This window comes from Carassius auratus, chromosome 17 (assembly GCF_003368295.1).
Source record: "Carassius auratus strain Wakin chromosome 17, ASM336829v1, whole genome shotgun sequence".
Classification (NCBI taxonomy): domain Eukaryota; kingdom Metazoa; phylum Chordata; class Actinopteri; order Cypriniformes; family Cyprinidae; genus Carassius; species Carassius auratus.
Window position 1 is genome coordinate 8,399,353 of NC_039259.1, and position 27,722 is coordinate 8,427,074.

At 37.9% G+C, this 27,722-nt stretch overlaps 1 protein-coding gene across 1 annotated transcript in view; it reads right to left on the minus strand.

Moving 5' to 3' along the window:
• The window catches only part of ttc27 (tetratricopeptide repeat domain 27), a 92,878-nt gene extending 67,651 nt beyond the window's left edge, over window positions 1-25,227 (minus strand). Inside the window, exons 1-5 of the mRNA XM_026285574.1 lie at window positions 24,924-25,227; window positions 19,028-19,205; window positions 16,903-17,032; window positions 5,317-5,457; window positions 3,160-3,262 (exon numbers count right to left, since the gene is read on the minus strand). Coding sequence (XP_026141359.1) covers window positions 3,160-3,262; window positions 5,317-5,457; window positions 16,903-17,032; window positions 19,028-19,205; window positions 24,924-25,008 — 637 coding nt within the window. The 5' untranslated portion in view covers window positions 25,009-25,227. The remainder of the gene's footprint in view (window positions 1-3,159; window positions 3,263-5,316; window positions 5,458-16,902; window positions 17,033-19,027; window positions 19,206-24,923) is intronic.
• Window positions 25,228-27,722: the final 2,495 nt, after the last annotated feature.

Below are 27,722 nucleotides of genomic sequence, written 5' to 3' on the forward strand. Positions count from 1 at the left end.
TTTTGGCAGTCTACTCACCCTCATGTTAATTTGGTCTTCCTGCTGAACACAACAAAGCTGAATAAGAGGTTTAAATACTAGTTTGTCTAAAAAAGGTACACTCAAATTGTCCATACAACTTGTTTGCTAAAGTTATACAACATATGTCAGGAACAGTTTAAAAGATAAAATCCTGCATTGAGCCACCAAAATATAGCGAATCTAAACATGTGCAAGAACATCTTCGTATGCAATAAGCTCATCACATTCCAAGTCAAATATAGGAGGAAGCTGAACAGAAACTTCATAGGCTCCAGAATGTATTGTCTAAATGCCAGGTTTGATTTGGCAGACGTAAGATTTCAATTTCCCTCAAAAATATGGGTTCTCATAACTTGAAAGCCACAGACCTAAGCTATACTTGAAAATAAAGAATGAACGAAGATATGGAAACCTTAAAAGGCATTAGTCCTGCACTACCTTGTGTATGTTAGAAAGTCCACGTCCAGATATTCCACGGCATGTTATTTTCACTTAAGATGGTATAAAATGTCTCTGAGGTCCAGCAGTCAGAGTGTCGGCAGATGTGAATCCCTGGCCATCCCCTAAATTCCCCACAGCTCTCTGTGAAGGACAGTGAATGCTTTTGGCAGTCAATACTGGAACTGACAACACACCTCAGCGAGGTGTTATTCCAGCTTTGAAAGCTTCACAAATATAACATCATTCTGCAAACTCAGCCTTGCATGCCATGAGAGACAGGCATGATGTTGGGGTCTTCTAAACAGCAGATGCACTCGCCAATACGAGACAGAATTATGGCCTGTATCCTCTTGTAAATATCGCATCTTAACATCTCTGCTGATTATCTATATTGGGGTGTAGCTGATGCGTGTCTGATTAAAAGGCAGCACAGGAAACTCATTCTGAAGGCACAGGAACCCAATTAAGATGCTGCTTTGCTGCAGAGCTCATCATTTGGTCTGTGATTCCCTGGTGAATCCACATTAACATCCAAAACTATATCCTGCCACTAAAGCAATGCAAAACTCCGTTTTTTCCTTCAGACACCATTTCAAGGACATCACACTAAGTATTAAAAGGAAAGTGCTGCCTCATGTTTGATGCAAAGACCTTTTAATTTCATCAGGATGGTGAATGGTTTAATACATTTGCAATTCATAGCATTTTCAATCTTGGATGAATAAATATAAACTAAGCAGCTTATCGGCAACATAAAACTTTGTTCTCTGCCCAGGCTTTTTATTATCTGAGCAACCAATCAACTCTTTGAGATAGAGGCATGTAGAGGCAATTCAGTGTCACGTGATCCTTCAAAAATCATTCTAAAATGCTGATTTGGTGCTCAAGAAACATTACTTATTTATATCAATGTTTACAAAATGTTTAGTGGTTAATATGTTTGTTTTTTTTTATTCAAAAGAACAAGGTTTATTTACAACAGGAACAGCCAAGCAAACCAAAAATGTATTACTGATCCAAACATTTTGACCTCCTGTGTAAATTCATAAAGACTTTTATTAGATCTGACTGTGTGTGAGAGTTGAAGGAGGGCCGTCTGACACAAGGGTGTCATGTTATGTTAAGTCAGAGCTGACATAATCCTGATGAGTGTGAAATCCTGTTCCTAAAAATCCAAATCCTTCTGAAACGAACAACAAATGAACAGAAGTAATGAATTAGCCTAAAGAGAAACACACACTTAATGAAACTTTCAATGGAATACTGAAATATCCCAAAACTGGCCCCCGAAAAAGGTTTCTTCCATATTTATTTTTTGATATGTTTAGGATCATAAGGTCAATCTATAGAACTCTTATGTTGTTAATCCTCATTGCCATTTTTAAGTGGTTATCGTGGGCACCCTTGGGAGGCTCCTTTAGCGTACATTCACTTTTTCACAAGGTACACAATTTACGATCACTGAGAGTAGGTATGGTCTACAGAAAGCAAAATCTAATCCAACACAACCAACAACAACACACCGATCACAAGCATTGTGAAACCTCAAAGTTACCCCACCTTTGGTGTCACTGCGTCTCTATTTCTCACACAAACAAACATGAAGTGCTGACACCATCAGCTCATACTAACACTGTTACTGTCACCGCAGAGAAATAAACACACACACAGAGAGCTTGAATCTCCACATCACCCACGAGTTGACATCAGCTTCCTTTAAAATGACCCGCTTAATAAGAGCTGACAGCTGTGTCATCTCTCCACTAAAGAGCATCTCACGTCGCTGACATGTGCCTTCAGCAGCTGAAGTGACGTCAGGATCTGAGCTGTGAAGAAATCTGAAGCAGTGCAGGGATCTGAAATCCTGTTAAACACTTCTTATTTCCTATTTCCCTCTAAGGACTTTTTAAAAAAAAAAAAAAAAAAAAAGCCCACACCCCAGTCTGAAGTATTAATAAAATATATTACAACAGATACTAGGCCCAAAAAGATTGTTTGAATAAAAAAAAAAGAATAATAATTTACTGCCACTAATGAAAACAACAAAAATATTGTTGATGCCGACTGCTTTGCCATGCTGAGCTATTACACCTTTGTATTTAAAGATTGTACTGAAAATAACATTTTTATTCCTATACATGCTTTTTGATCATTTCTTCAGCTTCAACAGTGAAGAACATTTTTGTCAATAAAATATTATTTCATTAAAACTTGTTGGCATATAGCACAACAGTAAGCATTCACTTTTTCAGCACCAGGAAGTATTTTTATCATTCATTTTCTTCACATGCATAAAAAAAAAAAACTGACCTGAGATTAATCACAACATTTGGTTTGATGCCAAAAATGCATTTAAAATTTAAAGTAGAGAGAGAAAAAAAAAAAACTTTTTTGTTTCATGGCAACCACAAATTCACTGATTGGTGGATCATCGAGATTATTAGTAGGGTATATTATTTTGGGATATTTAAATCACTGTCTTTTGGCTTCTACAGAAGCACAATCTTTGTTGTTGACTGGTACATCTTGGAAAAACTATCTTGGATAAAAATATTATCTCTAAAAATCTACTTCTTTTGGAAGAAAAGGGAATTAATTCGTTTTACCTCCAGGACTCTCTTGCTGCACTATATTTGGTAAAGCAATGCAATCTCAGCTAACAAGAACTCTGTAACAGGTGCGTGCGTGTTTTCTTGCCTTTCTCGATGCAGCTGAGCACGAGGCTGAAGAGCTGTGGGGATCTCTCCTCTAGTATCTGCTGATGTAGACTGACATATCGCAGGGTCCACCAGGGCAGCAGCTATTTACAAACACGCAAACACAGAGACAAGAACACAAGTTCCATTTACACTGCAGTTCAGAAGTTTGCAGTTGGTTATATTCATGTTTTTTGAAAGGCGTCTCTCTTTAATTTAAAATAACATTTTAAAATGTAAATCTTTTCCTATGATGGCAAAGCTGAATGTTCAGCATCATTACTTCAGTCTTCAGTGTCACATGATCATCCTGATTTGATGCTCAAGCAAAGGTTTTAATATGTGGAAACCATAATATGTTTTTTTTTTTTCCAGGATCCTTTAATTAAAGAAAAGTTCAGTGAAGGATGAAATGATCCAAATTGTAACTTATGTTTCTAAAAAGAAACGAAACAGGAGAAACCTGGCTTCATTCTGTGCATGCAAACAAACTCCCAAAGCTGTAATGTTCAGAGAGAAGCATTTACTAACTTGTTTCCACACAACGCAAACAGTCGATCTGTATGCTGGTGTATCTGCCCTGTAAATGCGCAGAGTCAGAGTTTGTGTTTGTTTGTTCTTGCTCTAATGAAATAACGTTCTGGAACATGAAGCAGTGGGGGGTTTGTGACATGCTGCGCCTCTCCCTCAACTAATCGCGGCAGAAAGATTTCCATCCCTGTGCTTGTAGTCGTACAAGGAGGAGAAATAATAAATATATAAATGCATTAGTAACGCCTGTCTTACCACATAAATATTCACAAAAAGAAAAAAAAGACACATGCTGCACCGTGGCTTCATCACAGTTATAATACTGTAAGAGAGTGCAAGCCCTGCTGGGAAAATAAACAGTTTAATATTTACAATTTAACAAATCCAAATAACTGCAAGAGACTAAGGCTGTACTATACTGCATCGAGAGAGAAAATAGTGAGACTCATGGTTTTAAATGCATGACAGCCACATCTACAGAAATATTCCTATTCTGACTGACGACATGAAACCGTAAGAACTACACCTTCAGTTCTGCTAATGATGATTTTTAAGGTTTCTGCGAAAGTGGGAAGCACATTTAATGTATAATAAATCAATGGCTGACGTTATCGACAGGCTGCTCCTGTGGAAGTGGGCTGCAGAACTCCTGTGACTTTACAATTAACACAATTAATGGCTATACTGTGCACGGCGATAAAATGGTATCTGGGATGTTACTTTTCTTGCTGTAATGAGCCATCAGTGGTTTTAGAACAGAACTGAATCATTAATTGCCACATGGTAGGTGACATCTGAGAAAAACATTTTAAAGAGCAGTCGGTTCTTCACACAAAACAACTGTAGGGCCAGTGAAGAATGTTAATTATGTAAATTGTATGGATGATTCTTGCTGTTTTATGACTTTTTTTTTGTCATGCATGGAGCTTGATGGCTTTAGTACAATACATTTACTTATCTAAGGTGCTCTTCAAAAGTTTGAGGTCAGTAAGAACTTTTTCTATTAAATTCAGCAAGGATGCATTCATTTAATAAAAGGTGACCGTAAAGACATTAATACCGTTTTAAAAAAATTATAATTCAAATAAACGCTGTGCTTTTGAACTTAATTTGTAAAAGAATCATAACAACATCAACATTTCCACAAATAAATTAAGCAGCACGAGGACCATGTAACAAATGTGGGACTGAGTAACACAAACGGTCTAATGATCCACTGCTGTGTTATGGGTTAGGCCTTGACACACACACACAGAGCCAAAAAGAAACCTTGGTCATAATTTAACTTATTTCTGACAGCCTCATAATTCTTCATTGTCTCTCTCAGTAATGCACACAGGAGCATGAAGCAACGACCTCAAACATATGAGAGAGAAATTGAAAAGTGACAGTTCCTTATTACCAACACACACCGTGCCTTATTGAGTAACTGTTCAAGAAAACTGCAGAACACTCCTTGCTCCTCACACCAGTTTCACACTGATATTCAGTTACCCTTATCTTGTTTTAATATTAATTCCAATCAATATATACATTATCTACTAGGTACATCAAGTGATACGGTCTTGCTATTGCAGTGCATTGGTGTGTCGTCTTGTGAGTCAGTGCAAGTGATTGTGTATCTCACCTGAAGGGTCTCCAGTTTGGCGCCGCAGTTGACAAATATGACTTTGGTCAGCAGCAGCAGGAGGGGGTTGGACACTAGACTGTAGACAGACTCTCCATCCAGCTGAAGACTGGACAACAAAGCCGTGTTCAGAGCTGCAGGCTGTGTGTGTGTGAGAGATAGTGAGAGTGAGAGAGAGAAATGAAACCAGATTAGAGAAAATTAAATCTTCTCAAAATATTAGAGACATCTTACATTAATTTATCATAGTTTTACAATAATAATGAAAACTGCAACAACCAAGGTATTGAGTTAAACTGTAAATAAAGTACTAATTAAACCACAAACTTCATTCCACACATTTTAGTAATAGGGTCACAAACACATAAAATTCCTTAACACACATTAAACTAATTCAACAGAATAAACAAGTCAAAATAACTTCATTTAAAGAGTTGCAGGCCCTATTTTTGGGCCCTTATTTATTGAATTCATTTTATGAGGCTTATATTCAGACCCTACTGATGGTAAGTGCCTTCAGTCCATCCATCTTCTCTCCATGTGTGCTGCTCTCAGTCTAATTTAGAGGGCCTGTGCTCTCTGGGACAAGGCTGATAAATCAGCAGCTTCAGAAAGGTGTGAGGCAGCAGAAAGTGTCACACACACACACACACACGCAGTGCCTCTCCAGGGATCTACTAGGCCTTCGTGGGGCATTAGGGAGAAGAATCTCTTCACCTCTGCATAATTAGGAGCCCTAAGAGGTTTCATTAGCAACCCTGCAGCCCTCGACACACTCATTATCCAGAGCACTGACCTGCCCAGAGTCGCCATCTCCTTCCGTTCCATCCATCACACACACATACATACTTCCCCCACACATATCACATTATCTTTTAGCGTTTTTTTTTTCACTCATTAAATGTGCTGATATTAACAAAATACTACTTAACCTAAAGAATACACACACTTGATGATTCTTAAAGTTAATTAGATAATTTAAAAATAATTAAATCTAGAAAATATCGGAATTAAGGAATATATGTAGTTATATGTAGTCTCATATGTAGATCTATTGGTCCTCAAATCTAATTGGCTGATAGGAGGTTCGATATTCTAGTGATGAAAGAACTCCAACAAGTGTTTCACCATTTGCATCACTCCGCTTGCTCCGCAGATGCCCAGATACACTATAATTGTATAAATAATACTGTTTTTTCGTTATAAAGTAGATTTTTAGATAAGGATGTACTTGTTTAGACCACATTAACATTGTAGAATGTTAATAAAGATCATTAACTATATGAAACTATATTCTATATGAAAATTTGCATGGATGTTTTTGGAGATATGAGCTCCAGGATGCCAGCGGCTGTTCAGAGTTCAAACTCACCGAAAGTACCCTCACCCCGGCCAGATTTTCTGGAATTTGCTGCTTGCTCTGATGTCTCTATTGTGGTTAAATAGGAGATGATTTGTTTTGGGTAAATCTAAATGGGCAGTATTTGTTCTCAATCGATTATTTATTTCAGAGCAAATAGTTTTGGATGAGGGCAAAATTTCTTCATGTTACTTATGCAATATTAACGCTGTAAATCAGAGCACTGCTTTGTACTTTTGGCTGAAATGCAAACGTATAAGACGACATATTTTATTATTTCATTCGAAGCCTAATGCCAACGCGAAATGCACAACAAATCCTTTCATTTAACAGTATTTAGAAAAGAACAAGACTTAAAAATAGGCATTTAGGAAGAAATTTATAAACAAGCCAAAACTAATTAATTTAGGCTAAAATGAAACTGAAACCAACATTGGGTCTCTCAGACACAAAATCAAATGTTTCCGTATTCGCAATGTATTTGAAAGCCTAATTATTTATTATGTAGCCTACTACACTCGTGTTCCAATATCCACGTAAAATAAAATGTTGAATCTTGTGGAAAAGTCACTTCAGGAATTCAACTCAAATTGTGAAACTTGTGTATTAAATGAACTACTTCAGTCTGTGTGCATTGAATTTAAGTCTTGGGTTCTTTTAATTGTGATGATTTTGGCTCACAATTAACAAGAACCCACCAATTTACCATCTCAACAAATTAGAATACTTTATAAGACCAAAAAAAATAATAATAATAAAAACATGCACATTACATTTATTCATTTAGCAGACGCTTTTATCAAATGCAATTTACAAATGAGGACAGTGGAAGCAATCAAAAACAACAAAAAGAGCAATGATATACAAGTGCTATAACAAGTCTCAGTTAGCTTAACAGTACACGTAGAAAGGGCTTTTAAATAAATGAAAATAAAATAGAATACAAAAAGATTAGAAAGCTAGTTAGAAATATTTTTTTAAAGAATAGAGTGTGCTAAAGTTAGAGAGTCAAAGATGGAAGAGATGGGTTTTAAGCCGATTCTTGAAGACAGCTAAGGACTCAGCTGCTCGAATTGAGTTGGGGAAGTTATTCCACCAGGAGGGAACATTTAATTTAAAAGTCCGTAAAAGTGACTGTGCTTCTTTGGGATGGCACAATCAAGCGACGTTCACTTGCAGAACACAAGCTTCTAGAGGGCACATAAGTCTGAAGTAATAAATTTAGGTAAATGGGTGCAGAGCCAGTGGTAGTTTTGTAGGTACACATCAATGCCTTGAATTTTATGTGAGCAGCTATTGTTAGCCAGTGCAAATAGATAAACAGAGGTGTGACGTGTATTCTTTTTTGGCTCATTCAAAATTAATCTTGCTGCTGGATTCTGGATTAATTGTAAAGGTTTGATAGAACTGCCAAGAGAGCATTGCAATAGTCCAGCCTGGACAGAACAAGAGCTTGAACAAGGAATTGTGCAGCATGTTTCGAAAGAAAGGGTCTGATCTTCTTGATGTTGAATAAAGCAAATCTGCAGGATCGAAGAGTTTTAGCAATGTGGTCTGAGAAAATCAGCTGATCATCAATCATAACTCCAAGGCTTCTGGCTATTTTTGAAGGAGTTATGAGTGATGTGCCTAACTTGATGGTAAAATTGTGATGAAATGATGGGTTTTCTGGAACCACTAGCAGTTCTGACTTGGCAAGGTTGAGTTGAAGGAGATGGTCCATCATCTAGCAAGAAATGCCTGTTAGACAAGCTGAGATTCGAGTAGCTACCGTCGGATCATCAGGATGGAATGAGAGGAAGAGCTGAGTATCATCCGCATAGCAATGGTATGAAAAGCCATGTTTCTGAATGACAGAACCTAATGATGCCATGTAGACAGAGAAGAGAAGTGGTCTAAGAACTGAGCCGTGAGGCACCCCAGTAGTTAGATGTTGTGACTTGGACACCTCACCTCTCAAAGATACTTTCAAGGACCTATCTGATAGGTAAGACTCAAACCACTGAAGTGTGGTTCCTGAGATGCCCTTTGCCAGTAGGGTTGATGGGAAGATCTGGTGGTTAAACGGGTCAAAAGCAGCGGACAGATCAAGCAGGATAAGTACTGAAGATTTGGATTCCGCTCTTGCCAGTCCTAGGGCTTAAACAACTGAGAGCAAGGCAGTCTCAATTGAATGTACACTTCTGAAGCCAGATTGGTTGCCGTCAAGGAGCTTGTTCTGTGTGAGAAATGCAGAGACTTGGTTGAATACAGCTTGTTCAGGTGTTTTAGCAATGAAAGGAAGAAAGGAAACTGGTCTGTAGTTCTCTAAAAGAGATGGGTTGAGGTTGGGTTTCTTAAGTAGTGGAGCTATACGAGCATGTCTAAATGATGAGGGAAAAACACCAGTGTGGAGGGATGTGTTAATGATGTAAGTGAGTGCAGGTACAACTTCTGGAGAAATGGCTTGAAGGAGATGAGATGGAATAGGATCAAACAGGCAAGTACTAGGATGATTAGAAAGGATGAGTTTGGAGACTTCTGCCTCAGAGAGTGAAGAGAAGGATGTAAATGAATGTATGTTTGTTGGTGATATGACTGATTGTGGTGTGGAAAATTGCCACGTTAATAAAATTAGTAAAATTAATAAAAAGTCGTTAGCTATTAGAGATGAAGCAGGAGGGGGAGGACAAAGAAGTGAGGAAAATGTTTTAAAAAGCATGCAAGGGTTTGATGGATTGTTGATTTTATTATGGTAGTATGTAATTTTAGCAGTGGAGACATTAGCAGAGGAGGAGAATAGGAGTGAGTGATACACATTAAGGTCAGTAGTATTTTGGATTTGCACCACACCCTTTCAACAGCTCTAAGCTTAGAACGGTGTTCGTGTAGAACATCAGATAACCAAGGGGCAGAAGGGGTGGATGCTAACAGTTTAGGGGAAGGAAGTGAAGATGAAACCATTGCAGATAACGGAGGGTGAGAGTGAGCATAGATTACGTCGAAAGATGACACGTGGAGGGGTAAGCGATGTGTCAGGGACCATGTTGAGGTTAAGCAGTGAGGAGGAAGTGATCCGATGTGTGCAGTGGTCAGTACATGGTCAGTAGAGCAATGTCGTGTATAAATAAGATCCAGTTGGTTGCCTGATTTGTGAGTAGCAGTAGTTGATACTCGATTGTAGGGGTGTCAAAATTAATCGTTTCTACGGTGCATCGCGATGCAGACGAGGACGATTCGGTTTCGGTTCAGTAATAGCCCATAACCGGTTATAATGTAGCCTACTGATGCATTTCTGACGTCAGCACCGCGTGCTTAGTCGCGGCATACAATGGCAGAGGGAGGCAAAACGCCTGAGCGTGCAATAAAAAAATGCTCCAACCACTTTAAAAGCCGACATTTGGGCACATTTCGGCTTTTATCAACAACACGGTAAGCCCGACCTTGACAAGACACACGCTGTGTGCAAATCATGTCACGCAAAAATAAATATGCAGGGGGTAATACCACCAACATGAGAAACCACGTCAGTCGTTTTCACGCCAAACTGCAAACGCCTGTCAGTGCCATTTTGGATCCAGCTCAGCTCAGCCAAAAATTGATCAACTTATATCAACGTTGCCGCCAAACTCAGTGAGAGGGCAGAGAATTAACAGAGCAGTGTCATCTTCTATTGCAAAGGATATACGGCCCTTTTCTGTAGTGGAAAACGGCACATTACATTAGCGATGACTGGAAGATTTTGTCTCATGTGCTGCAAACGAGAGCCGTTTATGAGTCTCACACGGGTGCTCATCTGGCAGAGCTAATGTCTCGTGTCGTGGATGAATGGCAGCTATCACATAAGGATGTAGTGCTTGTAACAGATAATGCGTAGAACATGATCGCTGCAGCTCAATTCGGAAAATTCCCTCACGTAACATGCTTCGCGCATACGCTGAATCTGGCATCCCAGCGCGCGCTTAAAGTGGGCGCGCTCTCCAGGCTTTTGGGCAGAATCCGAAACACTGCTGAAGTGCAGATTTTGTTTTTTGTATATTGATTATATTGAATTAGGTTTTGCCTCTTGTTTATTTTGGTTTGTAATTTTATTTCATGTTTATACATTTGTCAATATTTAAATGTTGTTTTACAATAAAGTACACTACACTATATAAGTATTTAAGTACACTCCCTGCATTATGCACTTTTAGTACTTACATTTGTGTGTTCTAATCTAATGCTGCTGTTGTCTTCTGTGCCTAGACTTGAGTTTTATTTGATGTTTGATACATTCAAGAAGCGTGTTTCAGGTAAAATTAAAGGTTCAGTTCATATATCTGACTGCTTGTATTTATTGACAAAATTGTATACATGTGAAGCAAAATTGAAAAATAAGGATGCAGTGCATCATCAATGCATCGTGATGCATCGAGATAATCGAATCGAACTGAATCGATGACTTGATAATCGTAATCGAACCGAACCGTGAGACCAGTGTAGGTTCACACCTCTACTCGATTGAGATCAAAAGAGGCAAGCAGAGTGTGGAAATCAGCATACAGAGGTTTATCTAGGTGGATGTTGAAATCTCCACGCATAACTGGGGAGTATCATCCTTAGGAAGGATTGAGAGCAACACATCTAATTCATCCAAAAAGTTACCTAGTGGTCCTGGGGGTCGATAGACAACTACAAAATGTATTTTAAGAGGGTAGGTAACAGTAACTGAATGAGATTCAAAGGAGCTGTTGATACCCAAAGATGGTAAAGGGTTACATTTCCAATCATTAGAGATGACCAGACCAGTACCCCCACCTCTTCCAGTCAAACGGGGGGAGTGGGAAAATGAGAAATTATTGGAGTGCTGCAGGTGTAGCAGTGTCCTGTGGTTTGATCCAGGTCTCTGTTAGGGCCATGAGATTAAGCTTTGAATGACTAATAATAGAAGTAATGTTTTGTTTATTGGTCTTTGGAATTACCAGTCTGCTGTAGACAAAGAAAGTAGTGTATTAGCAGACATAGGCAAAGTGTGCAGGTTATTAAGATTGCGCAGTCTACGTTGTGTGATGCGTGGTTTGCGAGTGGTAGTGATCGTAGGGATCTGGAAACACATAGTAAGAATTGGTTATAAACAAAAACTGAAACCGAGAGGAAACAAATAGAAAGAAAAAGAGATCAATCAAAACAATACTTATATTCCTTGCCAGTGTCCCTGCCCGGTGGAGTCGCGCAGTAGAGTCGATGGTCTTTACACTCTTCGGTCTTCACACGAGGAGGGCTAAACTGGAGGGCTGCCGTGGTATTCTACCCCTTTTTATACCCGACAAAACTGAAATTGAATTCAGCTGAACGCACTTTACCGTTTATCACAACAAAGGTCTAAAGCAAGCGCACAACACTGACAACGTATGCGATAGAGTACGAGACCAAACGTAGCATGTCACAACACAGTAAATAAACAAGTGTTTCCTAGCAACGACAACTGCACTAAACACTAATGAGACAAGAAATAAATACACTTACAATCTGTGCTCAAACAAACTCCCGCTGATTCACAAAGGGTATTTCTTTACACTGTCTTTGCTGGCGCTTGAACGCACTTTACTGTTTATGTGCATGTAACTCAATACTTCGTAGGGGCTCCTTTTGCTTTAATTATTGCCTCAATTCTGCGTGGCATGGAGGTGATCAGTTTGTGGCACTGCTGAGGTGCTATGGAAGCCCAGGATTCTTTGACAATGGCCTTCAGCTCATCTGCATTTTTTTGTCTCGTTTCTCATTTTCCTTTTGGCAATAGCCCATAGATTCTCTATGGGGTTTAGGTCTGGTGAGTTTGCTGGCCAGTCAAGCACATCAACACGATGGTCATTTAACCAACTTTTGGTGCTTTTGGCAGTGTGGGCAGGTGCCAAATCCTGCTGGAAAATGAAATCAGCATCTTCAAAAAGCTGAATGTGAAAATTTCTTGGTAAATGGGTGCAGTGATTTGGTTTTAAAAAACACAATATAACAACACCAGCAGATGCCATTGCACCCCAAATCATCACAGACTGTGGAAACTTAACACTGGACTTCAAGCAACTTGGGCTATGAGCTTCTCCATCCTTCCTCCAGACTCTAGGACCTTGGTTTTCAAATGAAATTCAAAACTTGCTCTCATCTGAAAAGAGGACTTTGGACCACTGGGAAAACAGTCTAGTTCTTCTTCTCCTGAGCCCAGGTAAGACGCCTCAGGAGTTGCTTAACAAAAGGAATATGACAACTGTAACCAAATTCCTTGACACGCATGCGTGTGGTGGCTCTTGATGCCTTGACCCCAGCCTTAGTCCATTCCAGGTGTGTGGAGCTGATTAGTTGATTGGTATGTCACCATATTCTAATTTGTTGATATATATATATATATATATATATATATATATATATGTGTGTATGTGTGTGTGTGTGTGTGTGTGTGTGTGTGTGTGTGTGCTTTTTTAGTTAATCCGAATGTGATTCACGGATTAATTGCACAGCTTAACCATCATAGAGTGAACGTTTATCATTGACAGGACTGGAAAACACATGCAAGTTTAACAGGGCAGAGAGAGAGAGCGCGCGAGAGAGACCGAGAGAGAGCGCGTGCGAGAGATACAGAGAGAGAGCGATCCGTCTTCAAACAACCCGAGCGCATATAAAATGAGAATGTAAGTGTGCTCACCCCATTTTTGTTTGTAAGAAAAAATATTGCAATATATAAATCGCAGAAAAATAAAATATCGCAATGTCATTTTTTCCCAATATCGTGCAGCCCTACACATAACCCTTATTGTAATAGTTTTTTTTTTTTTTTTTGATGTGTTAAATGTTTGTTTGACTGTTTATCACGGCGATACAAACTAGGAAGTATACAGGACAGCGTCATCCAGAAACGTGCAATGTGAGATTATTGACAATTTACGTTATTAACATAGGGTTAATAGTCAAATGAGAGAGCGTAGCCTTGGAGATAACTGAATCGGGAATAGGGAGCTCGCGTCGCCTCAGGGCGTCAGAGCTCTTGCTTGATGCCCTTTCAGCTCTTCAAAATTGCATAATGGTTATTCTGAATCTGTATGATAAATTATTTTGCAATCATGTTAGAATAAAGCAATATTTCTCCAAATATGCGCAATTTTTTTGACTAAATGGAACGGACGCTGTTCAGTGAAGCTATGTGAACAACACACACAAAAAAAAAAAAACGCGGCAGACGTGAGTGAATTCATTCGTGTTGATAATCTATTCAGAATATAACGTTAAATTGGCCGAATGGTGAGAGAAGTAGGTTTTAGTTTCACTATCTCAGCACTGATGTGATGATCCGTTAAGGGGGGGGGGGGGTGAAATGCTCATTTTCACTCAATATCCTGTTAATCTTGAGTACCTACAGAGTAGTACTGCATCTTTCATAACTCCAAAAAGTCATTAGTTTTATTATATTTATAAGAGAAAGATAGTCTCTACCGTTTTTTCCCGGAAAAACACGAGCACTTGGAGACGTGACGTGTGGGCGGAGCTAAATAACCACGAGCGCGAGTAGGCTTTTGCGTTGAGAGCGTTTGGAAGCTGTGACATTACCGTGAGGAAAAAAACATCATCCAAAACAAACCATGGCTAACAGTCAGATTGAGCCGTATATTTATGATCCATAATCAGATCCAGAGGCTGAAATTTAACAAGAGCAGCAGCAGCAACGACGTCTCTATGTGGTATGTATTGAAACTGTATATATTTGCTTAGCGGTTTTGGAAAATGACTAAGTTCCACTTTATGTCGTCTTTTTTTTTTTTTTTTTTTTTTTTTTTTTTTTAAGGTGTACATGTGGAAAGTGCAGTTTGATGCCAACATCGCATGTTGTTTACTTGATGTGCTTACGCGCCGATAGCCAAGTTAACAACACAGAGATATTTGAAGCAGTTTTACTCACCGCCTGCGGTTCCAACACACGATCATGACCCTTTTTCGTTGGGACTGCATTATCCTTAAGAAATAAACGATATGCAAATCCGGCGTCAAACTGGGCCTTGTTTGTAAAACAAGCATCTTCGAAATGCAGGGAACAAACAAAAACACTTGCACAACTCCATTGATGCTCTGTAAAAATAAACCCATCCACTGGTCCCTTAATGCTGTTTTTTTTGTGGTAATCTGTGCAGGGTTGTCTTGCCCTGGCAACCAAAAACACACTTCTTTTGTGTCATTTCAGTCTCTCGCTCTGATCAGTGAATGTCTCTGCTCTACGGGAGCGCATGCTCTTCCGGGAGAAGTGCCCTTAGGACCCATATAAGGAAATTCTGCTCCATCTAACACAGAGACCCATACTCGAAAAAAACTTTCCGAATATTGTGACAAACCGAAAGAGGTATTTTTGGAACAAAAAAGCAGCTCCTGTGCTTTCGGGGTGAGAGCAGAACATTTTCCAGCCACGCCAGCCGTATTGATTGGCCAGGCTCGTGACTCCCAACAAATCAGACAAACGATGGGCGGGGCTTAGTCTAGGCCACAGAGCGGTGCGCTCTGACTGAGGTGGCTGGATCAGTGCCAGATTGCGCATTTCAAAATAAAATGGTTTTATCGGCAAATCGGTTTTGAAAATGGCCGATGCCGATAAGGGCTGTCAAATGATTAAAATTTTTTAGCAAATTAATCAGAATTTTCAGTGGATTAATCACTATTTGCAATTACACCTGAATCCTAACCATTTTTCTGAAATGCATACCAAAAGATAAATAACAGGACACAGATACATAATTTTCATGTATTGATTCATCAATATGTGGTTCTTTTTTTCTGAATTTCAAAAGTTTAACATTTACTTAGATCAAATTTACCTGAGCACTATATCAAACCATGCCATTTAACTACAGATAGTGTAAGAGTTTTAGGTGAACCAGTGGTTAAATATAGCCACATATCTATGAAATTATGCATAGAGAAACTCGAAATAATGAACTCAGAAACACAAACATGCGCCACCATCACATAAGCAGCACTCTGTCTGGGCACTTGCTCTGCCACAATACTTTAGGATCGATATTTTCACATTCTGAAGGCTTCAAGTGAGAGTAAAACCAAGTAAAATGCATATGCTTTCCCAAACAGCTGTAATTTTCGCTGCATTGCATGTAGGCGTTCTGCGCATGCGCAGTGTGAAACACAGGACGCTATAACAGGAAGAAGCTCCAGCGTATCAACTACCAAAGTCGTCTCTGTTTATCGAGCTTGGCATGAATGTATTTGAGAGTAACTGAGGTAAAACCTTAAGCTTCTTCTGTGTTTTCACCGCGCCGCTCGCCGCTGTTTTTAATTATCTTGAGAATTCAGAGAACGACGAGACTTTCCTAACCTGAATAATTTGTCACACTGCGCATGCGTGAAATGCGTTAAAAAATTTGACGTAATTAACAACAAACAACTAATTAACGCCGTTAACGCGCTATTTTTGACAGCCCTAATAAAAATGCTTAATATCGGCGCAGATAATTGGCCACGCCGATAATCGGTCGACCCCTATTTTAGATAGATTGTTCTGCCATTAGATAGCGACAAAAGGACATTTTTGAGTGAGCCAGGTGTAAAGACGTATTGAAAGAGACTGAAACAGGGTTGGAAACAAGAAAGTTGTTTTTACTTTCAAAGACAGAGCCAACGAATGCACAGTGCCGAGAAGCTTTCTTTTTTTATGTTGTATTGTGAATATGAGATTTATCTGAAGAATGAATGTTGTATCAGATGTAGATAATCACACTCAGTCTGTCTCTCTCATAATACTCTACTTCACACAATACAATGAGCTTTTAACAGAATAATACAATAAGCTTTCAATGAAGCAACTCAAATGTTCCTTCGTTACTAGCTCGAAAGGGACATTTTCTAATTAGTAACAGGGGCTTGGGCTCAGCTGTTAAACTGTCAAATTCAGATTTGAATCAGAGGTGGAAGGAAGGAATTCGTACAAAAGAGGGTTTTTAAAGACACTTTGTTATTTTATGTATTTACACAGTCGTGCCATAAAACTTGTATAAATGCAATATGACACTCCTAGCTGTGTGATAAGACTGTATATCTGCACGCTGTGATTTTCTACAGCACTCAGTCCTGACAATATACAGCGACTTCGCACTGCTACTCATGTGATACTGTTCATGTATGCATGCACGCGCACACACGCACACATTGAATATTTCTGACAATTATAGACAATAACACTGGTAGTGTATAATCAGAGGTGCATCTTGGTACTGTACCTGTGAGAATTTCTGGAGCAAGGCTTCAGGAAGAAAATCAGAGACGTGGAGCTCAACTGGCGGCCCGGTCCAATTACTCTGAGCAAAAAGGTTCAGACACCCCACTGCCAATGCCAACAGAGCAGTTTCTCTACAGCAGACAAGAGACCAGGTTCAGAAACATGCATGTTTGAGAGCTACATGTAATGTCATTATAGCCACTGGATTTGTTCATCTGAAATACACATACAATGACTACCAACACAATATCTATCAGGTAAATGTTGTTTATTTCTGAAAACATCTCCACACTTTTGTGGCTTCGGACTACACGACTGATGCAAATGTACAAACCTGAAAGAATGAATTGGGTGGCAACAATGTGCTGCTCTCTGAAATCAAAGACCTGAGATTGTAATTCTGCTCTACGGTGGAGTCAGTCCCCAGACGCCATTGAGAAAGGACATATTTACATGCACACACATCCACACATTCATGTTTCACTACAATCTACAGTGCTGATGTATTCTCACAGGAGAGAAATGGCTGCGAGTCATGAATCTCATTGTACATTTTAGTCACTTTAAAATAATACATTATAGATAAATGAGAATGCAGAAGAACACAAGAGAAAGAGAAGGTGAGGAAAAAAAACTAAAAACAAATGACATACATCTCTCTGCATTCAACAGCACACAAACATCAATCTACCTGCATCTAATCTCTCACCAGAAAGCATTACTCATTATTCAAGCCCCTCCACCCATCTACAACTACTCTCTGCCTCACTAACAGAAGCCACAACGAGAGAGGCTGTATAGAAAGAAAAATAAAGCGAGAGGGAGCGTTATCAAGCCGAAGAGAGTTCTGAAGAAAGACACGGCTGATGAGCGCAGCACAGCGCACCCCCCTTTCCTCAACTCAGTCTTTCTCTGGAGAGAAAGAATGTTAAAGTGGGCTTATCGAAAATTAATAATTTATGTCTGAAAGGAGGGGGACAGTGTTTGAACTTTTCTTTATGGTTTTATTCATTCTCAACAATAAAAAGCTCCACTCAGCTGAAGCCACCATGAACCCACTAAAAGTCCTTACGTGGCGCTACACAACGCACTTGCAGTGCAGTCAGCTTCCTTGATTATAATGGAAGCATTCTAGCTTTGTGTTTCTCACTCTGCGTGAATAAACATTCTGTCATCATTTACTGCATGTCTTTCTACTGAAGAATACAGAAGATGATATATTTTATATATATATATATATATATATATATATATATATATATATACATATATACATATATATATATATATATATATATATATATATATATATATATATATATATTTTAATTGTCACATTTTTTTTTTTTGGCAAAATCAGTGAGGTCCTATATATATATATATATATATATATAGTATATCTCCACCATTAATTCTTTCACAAAAACACTGTAAACAGACTTAAAAAATCTCAAGGGTGGGATATGAGCTTAACTCCCGTTAAATAATTCATAGCCAATTATATTAGACAGTACAAATAAAAACCATTAATCACAATAAATAAAGACATTTCACTCCATAAAACAGAACTCATTTAAATAGCTATTTAACTGAAAATCTACTTCAATAAAAGACCAAACCTCTTCTAATTTAACAGTCACAATGAGCTAATTTAATTGAGGACATCTTTAGGCAGTAGTGTAATTTAAATGAATAGTATTTGAGTCTCACTAATTAAATTAGTCCTCATTTGCATTTAGATTCTAATGAATTTAATTAACTCACAGAAATTTCACATTTAAAACACAGAACATGTATATGCCTTCAGAATTTAAGAGTACAATGCATATTTCTCATTATGGTGAAGATCATTGAGTTAAATGTTCTGTGTTCTTTATACAAGCACAGTTAAAAACAGAAACAGCCATCATCCTAGCTTAAGCCTAGTCTTAGACTAAAATGTAAATCTGAGCTGTTTCAACTGAAAGAAATATTGCTTTATTTTGTCTTAAGATGCACGGCAGTAATGCTTTTTTCTAGGGCATGTTTATAAAACTTACTTAAATGTCCTAATTGAACTCTGGTCTAATCCTGGTTTAGGCTAAGCCCAGTCTATGAGACATGGCCCATATGTTCTAAATCCTTACCTGTCGCTCCTCTGGTCTTCATTGGCATTGCTCAGGTAAGACAGCACCTGTCTCTCCAGATAGGCCTCAATACTGTCATCTTCTTCAGGAGCACCTCCAAGCAGCCCCTGCACCGCAGCGCTGAAGAGCACGGCCTCGAAATCACCCTCACACACCAACTGCAGCAACACCCCTCCATCTGAACACACACACACAAGGAGAGAGTAGCTAAAGACAGACATTCAAACAAACCCAAGCATTTATGGTTTGTTCCAGAAAGACGCTTTTTAGCACAAATTTCTCAAGTACCCAGTGCCTCAAACACAGAGGAACACGACTCTCAGCTCACTGTCACATTTTAAAACTGAAACGGGAGCAGAACACGCTGTTCTCAAGTTCTTTATTAAGAACTCAACTAGGACCATTAGGTGTACAGTTTGTGTGCAAAGAGGTTTAAGTAAGGAATAACTGACAACATGCATTTCCCAGAAAATAATTGCACACCTCAGAACGTTCAACAGCCAATCAGATTCAAGTATTTAATGGCCCCCGTAGTATAAAATATGATACTGGCTCCTAGACTGCAGGGAATTATGGAAGCATATGGGTAGCATTATTCAATTTGGGATGTAATATGCAAAATGACAATGCAATATGTAAAATAGCAATGCATTTCGGTATTTATATTTACATTTTCCAATACATTTATGCAACGTTTGGTGCAAAATGAAAATGAAATTACATAATTTTCATTTGCCATTTACTACACCAGTTTTAAAATGTAAAATGAATATTAATTTTAACGCTTTATAAGTTGCAAAATTAAAATGAAAATGTATTACAGAAATGATTAGATATGTTTAACATGTTAAAGCAAAAACTGTGGCAAAATGATCATTTAAATGCTATTTTTCTTAATTGCATTAACACTCACAGTCAAGACACTTAACGATTGCATTTTCATTCGGTGTCCCGCAATGAATGTAGCAAAACTCAATGTGCACATTGAAAATGCATTCCGAGCCGATCACGTGTCCCCGCCCTCGCGCCACGTCAATCATTGTGTGAACAAGGCGGGGCTTACAGAAGGTCAGAGACCCAAGTCTCAAGAAGAGGATTCAATCAAGTGGGACAACATAGACAAGACAGTTGGTCCGTGTATGTTTTGATCATTTCGGTTTATGGCTTCAATATTTCATTCGGACTTGTGGGCGGAGCTGAAATGCTGCGTTCATCTGATTGGTCGAATCGGATCGGTTTTCATCTGACAGCCTTCAGCTCGGTCTTGTCATTCTTTCAGGCAAAATAAGAGTCAGTGCGAGTGAAGCACTGAAATGTCTGAAACTACGCTCACTGTTAATTAGCATAATATTTGAATCAGATGTAGCTGGGCACATAATTCGTACTGCTGAGACCTGCAAATTATTTCTAGGTTGTAGTATTGTATGAATATTATCCCACTGTTAAATACAGTGCAAATAGTTCTGTCCCTTTGGATAACAGTGAAGTGGAAATTAAAATCAATAATAGACTGAACAGTTCCATGTCTGTAACATTTACCACTCTCATCTTTTAAGTCATAAGGCACTAGGTGTGTGTGTGTGTGTGTGTGTGTGTGTGTGTGTATGTGTGTGTGTGTGACATTAATAAATAATTGTAAAAATGAATATAGTTACATTTCTAAATAAAAATAGTAAAATTAGCTCTATGCTGCTCAGTGCTCCTGTAGCCTACCCCAGAGCGCCCTCTCGCGGCTGTAGACGGTAATGTTTTCTCTTGGTCTTGAATAAATGTGACATATAGTCCAGTGCGACTTATATATGTTTTTTTCCTCGTCATGACGTATTTTTGGACTGATGCAACTTATACCGAAAAATACAGCTAACATTATTATTATTATTTATTATGAGAGTAATTGACACAGACTAGAACTTTAATGTTTCACCCAATTCAGCTCATATCTTTAGACTCGTCCGACTCGTGTTGCTTGTATAACTGGCCAGACTTACCTTCCCAAAAAATCCTATTTAATTTTATTTCATAAATTTAACTATATTTATTTCCACTTTACTGTTATCCAAAGGGACAGAACTATTTGCACTGTTTTTATCAGTGGGACAATATTCATACAATACTACAACCTAGAAATAATTTGCAGGTCTCAGCAGCACGAATTATGTGCCCAGCTACATCTGATTCAAATATTATGCTAATTAACAGTGAGTGTAGTTTCAGACATTTCAGCTGAAGGCTGTCAGATGAAAACCGCTCCGATTCGACCAATCAGATGAAAGCAGCGTTTCAGCTCCGCCCACAAGTCCGAATGAAATATTGAAGCCATAAACCGAAATGATCAAAACATACACGGACCAACTGTCTTGTCTATGTTGTCCCACTTGATTGAATCCTCTTCTTGAGACTTGGGTCTCTGACCTTCTGTAAGCCCCGCCTTGTTCACACAATGATTGACGTGGCGCGAGGGCGGGGACACGTGATCGGCTCGGAATGCATTTTCAATGTGCACATTGAGTTTTGCTACATTCATTGCGGGACACCGAATGAAAATGCAATCGTAAGTGTCTTGACTGTTAGTGTTAATGCAATTAAGAAAAATAGCATTTAAATGATCATTTTGCCACAGTTTTTGCTTTAACATGTTAAACATATCTAATCATTTCTGTAATACATTTTCATTTTAATTTTGCAACTTATAAAGCGATAAAATTAATATTCATTTTACATATTAAAACTGGTGTAGTAAATGGCAAATGAAAATTATGTAATTTAATTTTCATTTTCATTTTGCACCAAACGTTGCACAAATGTATTGGAAAATGTAAATGTAAATACAGAAATGCATTGCCATTTTACATATTGCATTGTCGTTTTGCATATTACATCCCAAATTGAATAATGCTACCCATATGCTTCCATAGGGAATAGCCTCAGATTAAGTCACACACCATAGATCACAAAAATACAGTTTTGAGAGCAGATTGGACTTTTCTTAAGGTTGACTTCACACAAATGTGTCATAAATTATCTTAATTTTTAATGTTGCAATTGATTACGGTGTCACTTTTGATGACACTCTGCAGTCTTAAGTGTTTTTGTTTTCGACACATTATTCAAAAATGTGCAAAACTTGCAATGCATCATTCAATATACAAGTAAAACACCTGTGAAATCAATACAGAAATTAATTCACATTAATGCATTATTTTTATTAACTTTTCTTAGAGTGCACTTTCCATAAATCCCTGCATAAAACATGCCATTGCATATAATTATTGTTACATCTTTTGATACGAACAAGATGTCCATTTACTCACAAATGAGTTAACGAACGGCCATCGTCGACCACACAAAAAGAAACAGAAATTCAGTTCCAACCATCATCTCCTCAGGATCCAAGTCAAATTCAGTTTCAGCCATTTACTCCCTCACTTGCATACAAGAGGAAAAAAGGAAAGCCATAAACAAAAAGGAGAAGAGCAGCAGTACGCCTCCATGAAATGTGCGAACCGTGAAATTAAATAGTTCATTGTACACAAAGCACCAGGCTGAAAAAGCATAACAAAATGACTCTCCCTCAGAGAAACAGTTTATTTATACCAAACTTGCAGTTACTTCATAGCATATTTGCAGAAGCATTCACCAGAAAAAGTGTGAGCTATAAAAGGTAAAAAAAAAACAAAGTTATTTTAGTTTTATCTACCACTACAATAAACCAATGAGTACATTATATACGACCAGCTACACTGAAATAAAGGGAATCTAATTTGATTACATATTTATGACCAGCCTCAAATTCAATTTAGATCTTGGATTGCGTGCATCACTTTGCAGATATAAAATGGTGCCGCCTCTGATAAGAGTGAAGAAAGCTGCACTATTTCTAGAAGAACACTTCGCTTCCAGTCACTTCTTCAGTCGTTGATCTCTTCTGAGGAGAAACTGGCGTGAATAAATGTGACTGAATGAGGACGGACTGAAATAGCTTTACTGAAGATCAGATCGACACATCACAGAAATTATCCTGTGAATTACACATTAATCACTCCAGAGGTTGATGTGCATGAGAGAGAGGGACATAAGTGGGAGATATGAAATATGCATTGTCGGATGTATACAAATGAACAGTTACAATACTCAAAATGCACAGCTATTTATCACGCCACTAACAGCACATTAAACTGACAGAAAGATGGGGGAGATAGATAACGTATGAAATAAGAGGCAAGCAATAAAGCAATAATGAAATCCTATAATTTAGCCTAATGGGGGGGGGGGATGGGGGGTTCACACAAGGACGAATTCCCTCTGCGTTCATTCTCGTGTGACTTTGCTTGAAGGGATGCACTATCGATGTTGTAGATTTAAGACGTGGGTACTCCAAAGTAGCAGCCTATTTTAAATACTTTTTACAAGCCAACAACAAGTTCCGAGTTTCGAGTCAGACATGATGAATGAATAACGTGTGGTTCAAGTGAGGTTGATTGATCTAATAAGTCAGTCAAATAAATTCCAAGCTCTATGGCGTTAGTTGTTCATTTGAGTCATTGGTTCAGACCGGTCAGTTAAAAAAAATATTTTTTATATGAGTAACTTATTTGTTCGAGAATCGGACTATCTTGGCCGTGCTGAATTTTGATTCCCTAAAAAAAAGCGTATAAACATCCTTTGTTCGGGAACTGAACTTGAATGTATATGCTTGATTCACTTAACGATCTGGCTTTCTAGGAATCACACTACATTCGCAGCGCTGTATTCGATTCACTAAAAAGAACCGGATAAGATAATTTGTTCGGTATCTGAACTGCACTGTATTTGCTTCATTACTAAAAGAATCGGCTCTTAATAATCTTTTGTACAGGAATCGGATCGGACTATGCTCCGCTGTTTTGTGATTCACTAAGAAGAACCGGATAAAAGAATCACTTGTTCACAATCTATATGGATTCACTAAAAGAATCGGCTCTCAAGACTCTTTTTTGTTTCGGAATCGGGCTACATTTATCACGCTGTATGTCTTTTTTTTTTTATTGTACTCAGAACCAACTAAGAGACATCCATTCGTAATTGAACTACACCAACATGATTTTGAATCAATAAAAAAGTCAGTCATTACAGTCATGCGTTAGAGAATCGATAAGCTTGGTATGTTTCGCGCCGTAGAACCTGTAAGTTACCTATGTTGCGGTGCTGAGCAAAAAACACTGTCTGACCGTATTTAACACGGTGTTCCGTGACCGTCCGCATCAGCAGGTTCAAGAACGATAAAAAGCAACAACAACAACAACAATTTAATTATGAAACCTTCAATCACGACAATCAGTAAATCAGTTCCAATATTATAACATCATAAATAATAACATCTTAACTGTGTTGCGTTCCTTCTAGCTGTCATTATGCATCCTGTGTGAACGCCCACTAAAAATAACACGCACAGGAGTGTGTAACAAGGTAAGGCAGGCAGGTGCAGCCCGGCTTTGTTCTAAAATTGAGAGTTAAATAACAGCGCATCTTCTCTCACCTCAACATCAGCAGGATACACACGCGTCTGTCCTCGACGCGCTAAAGCTGCCCACACTGTCCCTCCGCGCAGTTAATACACATATACTGTTGTTATACATGCTGTTAGAACGCTGTCAAATGCCGCTCAGTTCACAGTTAGCGGAAACTCACGCCTGTCTGGACAGTCCCGTGCGCGTCGGTGCGGCGATTTCAACACACATGCGGCACAGTTAAACCACGTGAGAGTGTGTAACTGCTGCGTCCAGCACACCAACCAGCATGCAACACATCCACAACCATACCCGAGCAGATCCAAAGACGGCTTGACAAAACCATCAACATCATCATCATCATCATCTTTACAAAACTACATCAGCGCAGATGTGCTGCTGTCTCTTACCTGCGGGGCTGAAGCCGCTCTGTTTCCAGTCCGGACTCAGTCCGCCCAGAACCGCCGCCTCGAGCTGCAGCATCTTCATCCTCATCTTCCTCGTCGACCCTCAGCTTAGAAATGAAACACGCGTCACGTCGCTCAAGACCTGCTCCGACTGTAAATGTGAGGTGTGAAGGGTTCGTGTGCTCTCTGTGATGTGTTTGATTTCTGCCCATGTGCTGCAAGTGTCATCAGTGAGCAGCCATGACAGCGACGTGGTGCATTATGGGATACTTAATAAGGCAGCGCCGCTAAGGGAACGTCGAGATTTGATCAGACGTTCAAATGGACGCAACATAAAAATCAGTATTGGATTACTCTATTATATGAAACAACACATGGTTTTCATGCAAATTCCAAGTATAATTAACCATTATATTGTAAAAGAATAAAGAATAGGATATAAGTAACGAACCTTTTGCTATCTATCTATCTATCTATCTATCTATCTATCTATCTATCTATCTATCTAATATTTTCAAATTACTGCACCTCTGACCTTTCATTACTTATTTTATATACTATTATATAGCCTGATAGTATAATAATAATACAATTAGTACAACTTCAGATTCCCTAATTTTTTTAATTAGTCGCTGCCCTCTTTTGTATTTTTAACAGAGCAAAAATAACTTTTTAGCTCATTTGTGCCAACCATAAAACTCTAAAATTTGCATATGAAAAAGAAGAACTATATGCCTAGTTTCAGCATTTCTGAGATGACTCCTTTCTTTTTCTTTTTTTAAGAAACCTTTATTCACTGAGCCCTTTTCCTCACATCATTCTTACTTTGAGATATTATGTCTGTCCTTTTTTTCCAATAAAATTTGGATTATTTTAAGTAGGCACAGATCTGTGAATAGAAAGCTTCCTGTGCAGATGAACAATATATCTGTAGCTAATGACTGAGTGTTAGCATAAGGGAACCTGAGGGGGCCGTTGACTCCTGGGACCCTCCTGTTCTGTCTCTCTCATGCCTCTGATGCTTCTGGCGGTAGTAGAAGGTCATTCTCTTTACAAAAATCAGCCAGATGATTTGTCTTGATTACACAGAGTGGAAGAGGACCGCTGGAGTCCGGAAGGTTTGGCAGTGTGTAACGCGTATTTGTGTGAGTATGCGTGTCAGATGTAAGGAGAGACCCCTGAGGACAGCTCAAAAATACATTCACACAGCCAAATGCAGAATAATATGTCATATTAGACGTGTAATGACCGCGATGTATATGTGACCCATTACATCAAACGTGACATTAAAGGTCAAATGCATTTGTGATCACGTTCATTTAGTGAAGGAAATTTGCTGTATGTTTGTTGTTTTGGTGTAAGCTGTTTTTGTGCTGATTCTAACACTGAGCACTTCAATTTGTCAATTCCACTTAATTACATTCTATAGCTGTTTTCAATCGTTCTTCCTCTCTCTTGAGCAGAGAGGAAAGGTAATTACAGGCAAGATATGGCTGTGTTGTAACACTCATTAGCCTAGAGAAATGTCTGGCTATAGAACCAGAATGCAATGTAAACCATGGGTTTCTTTATGTGTGAGCTGCTTCATTTTATTATAATGTGTCAGCTAATTATACTGTACTTTCCTAAAAATGTGTTTGATGAAAGAATGATTGTTCTCCAATGAATTTAATCAAATAATCATAGCAATATATATGTGTGTGTGTATGTATGTATATGTGTGTATATATATATATATATATATATATATATATATATATATATATATACAGAACATGACAAAAGTTTGGAAACATTACTACTTTTAATGTATTTGAAAGAAATTTCTTCTGCTCATCAAGCCTGCATTTATTTTATTAAAAATACAGAAAAAAAATAGTAATATTGTGAAATATTATTACAACTTAAAATAATAGTTTTCTATTTGAATATACTTTAAAAAAATAATGTATTCCTGTGATGCAAAGCTGAATTTTCAGTATCATTACTCCAGCCTTCAGTGTCACATGTAACATCCAGTCTATCACATGATCATTTAGAAATCATTCTAATATTCTGATTTATTATGAGTGTTGGAAACAGTTCTGCTGTCTAATATATATGATGAATAAAAGGTTAAAAAGAACTGCATTTCTTTACTATCACTTTTTATCAATTTAACACATCCTTGCTGAATAAATTTTTTGATTTTATTTAAAATGAAAGAAAGAAAAAAAAATTACTGACCCCAAATTACTGGCCAGTAGTGTATATTGTTATTACAAAGTATTTATATTTTAAAAACATAGCTTCTTTTTTTCCTTTTTTTATTACTTTTATTCACCAAAGTATCCTAAAAAAGTATCACATGTTCTGAAAAAATATTAAGCAGCAGAACTGTTTCCAACTTCGATAATGAATCATCATATTAGAATAATTTCTAAAGGATCATGTGATAATGATCCTAAAAATTCAGCTTTGCATCACAGAAATAAATGATAATTTAAAGTATAATACATTTAAAAACAATTATTTTAAATTGTAATAATATATCACAAAATTAGCAGAAGAAATGAGCAGAAGAAACTTCTTTCAAAAACATAAAAAAATAGTAATGTTTCCAAACTTTTGGTCTGGACTGTATATATATATATATATATATATATATATATAGAATGCATTTGATTGCTTTTTATTATTATTAAACACTGCATTACTGGCATTACTACAACACTGGCTCTATCTTTAAATAAAAAGTCTATCAGTATTGCTGCAACAAAATCTTCATATGTATTTTTTATTCCGAAGTACTCTGACAGATAA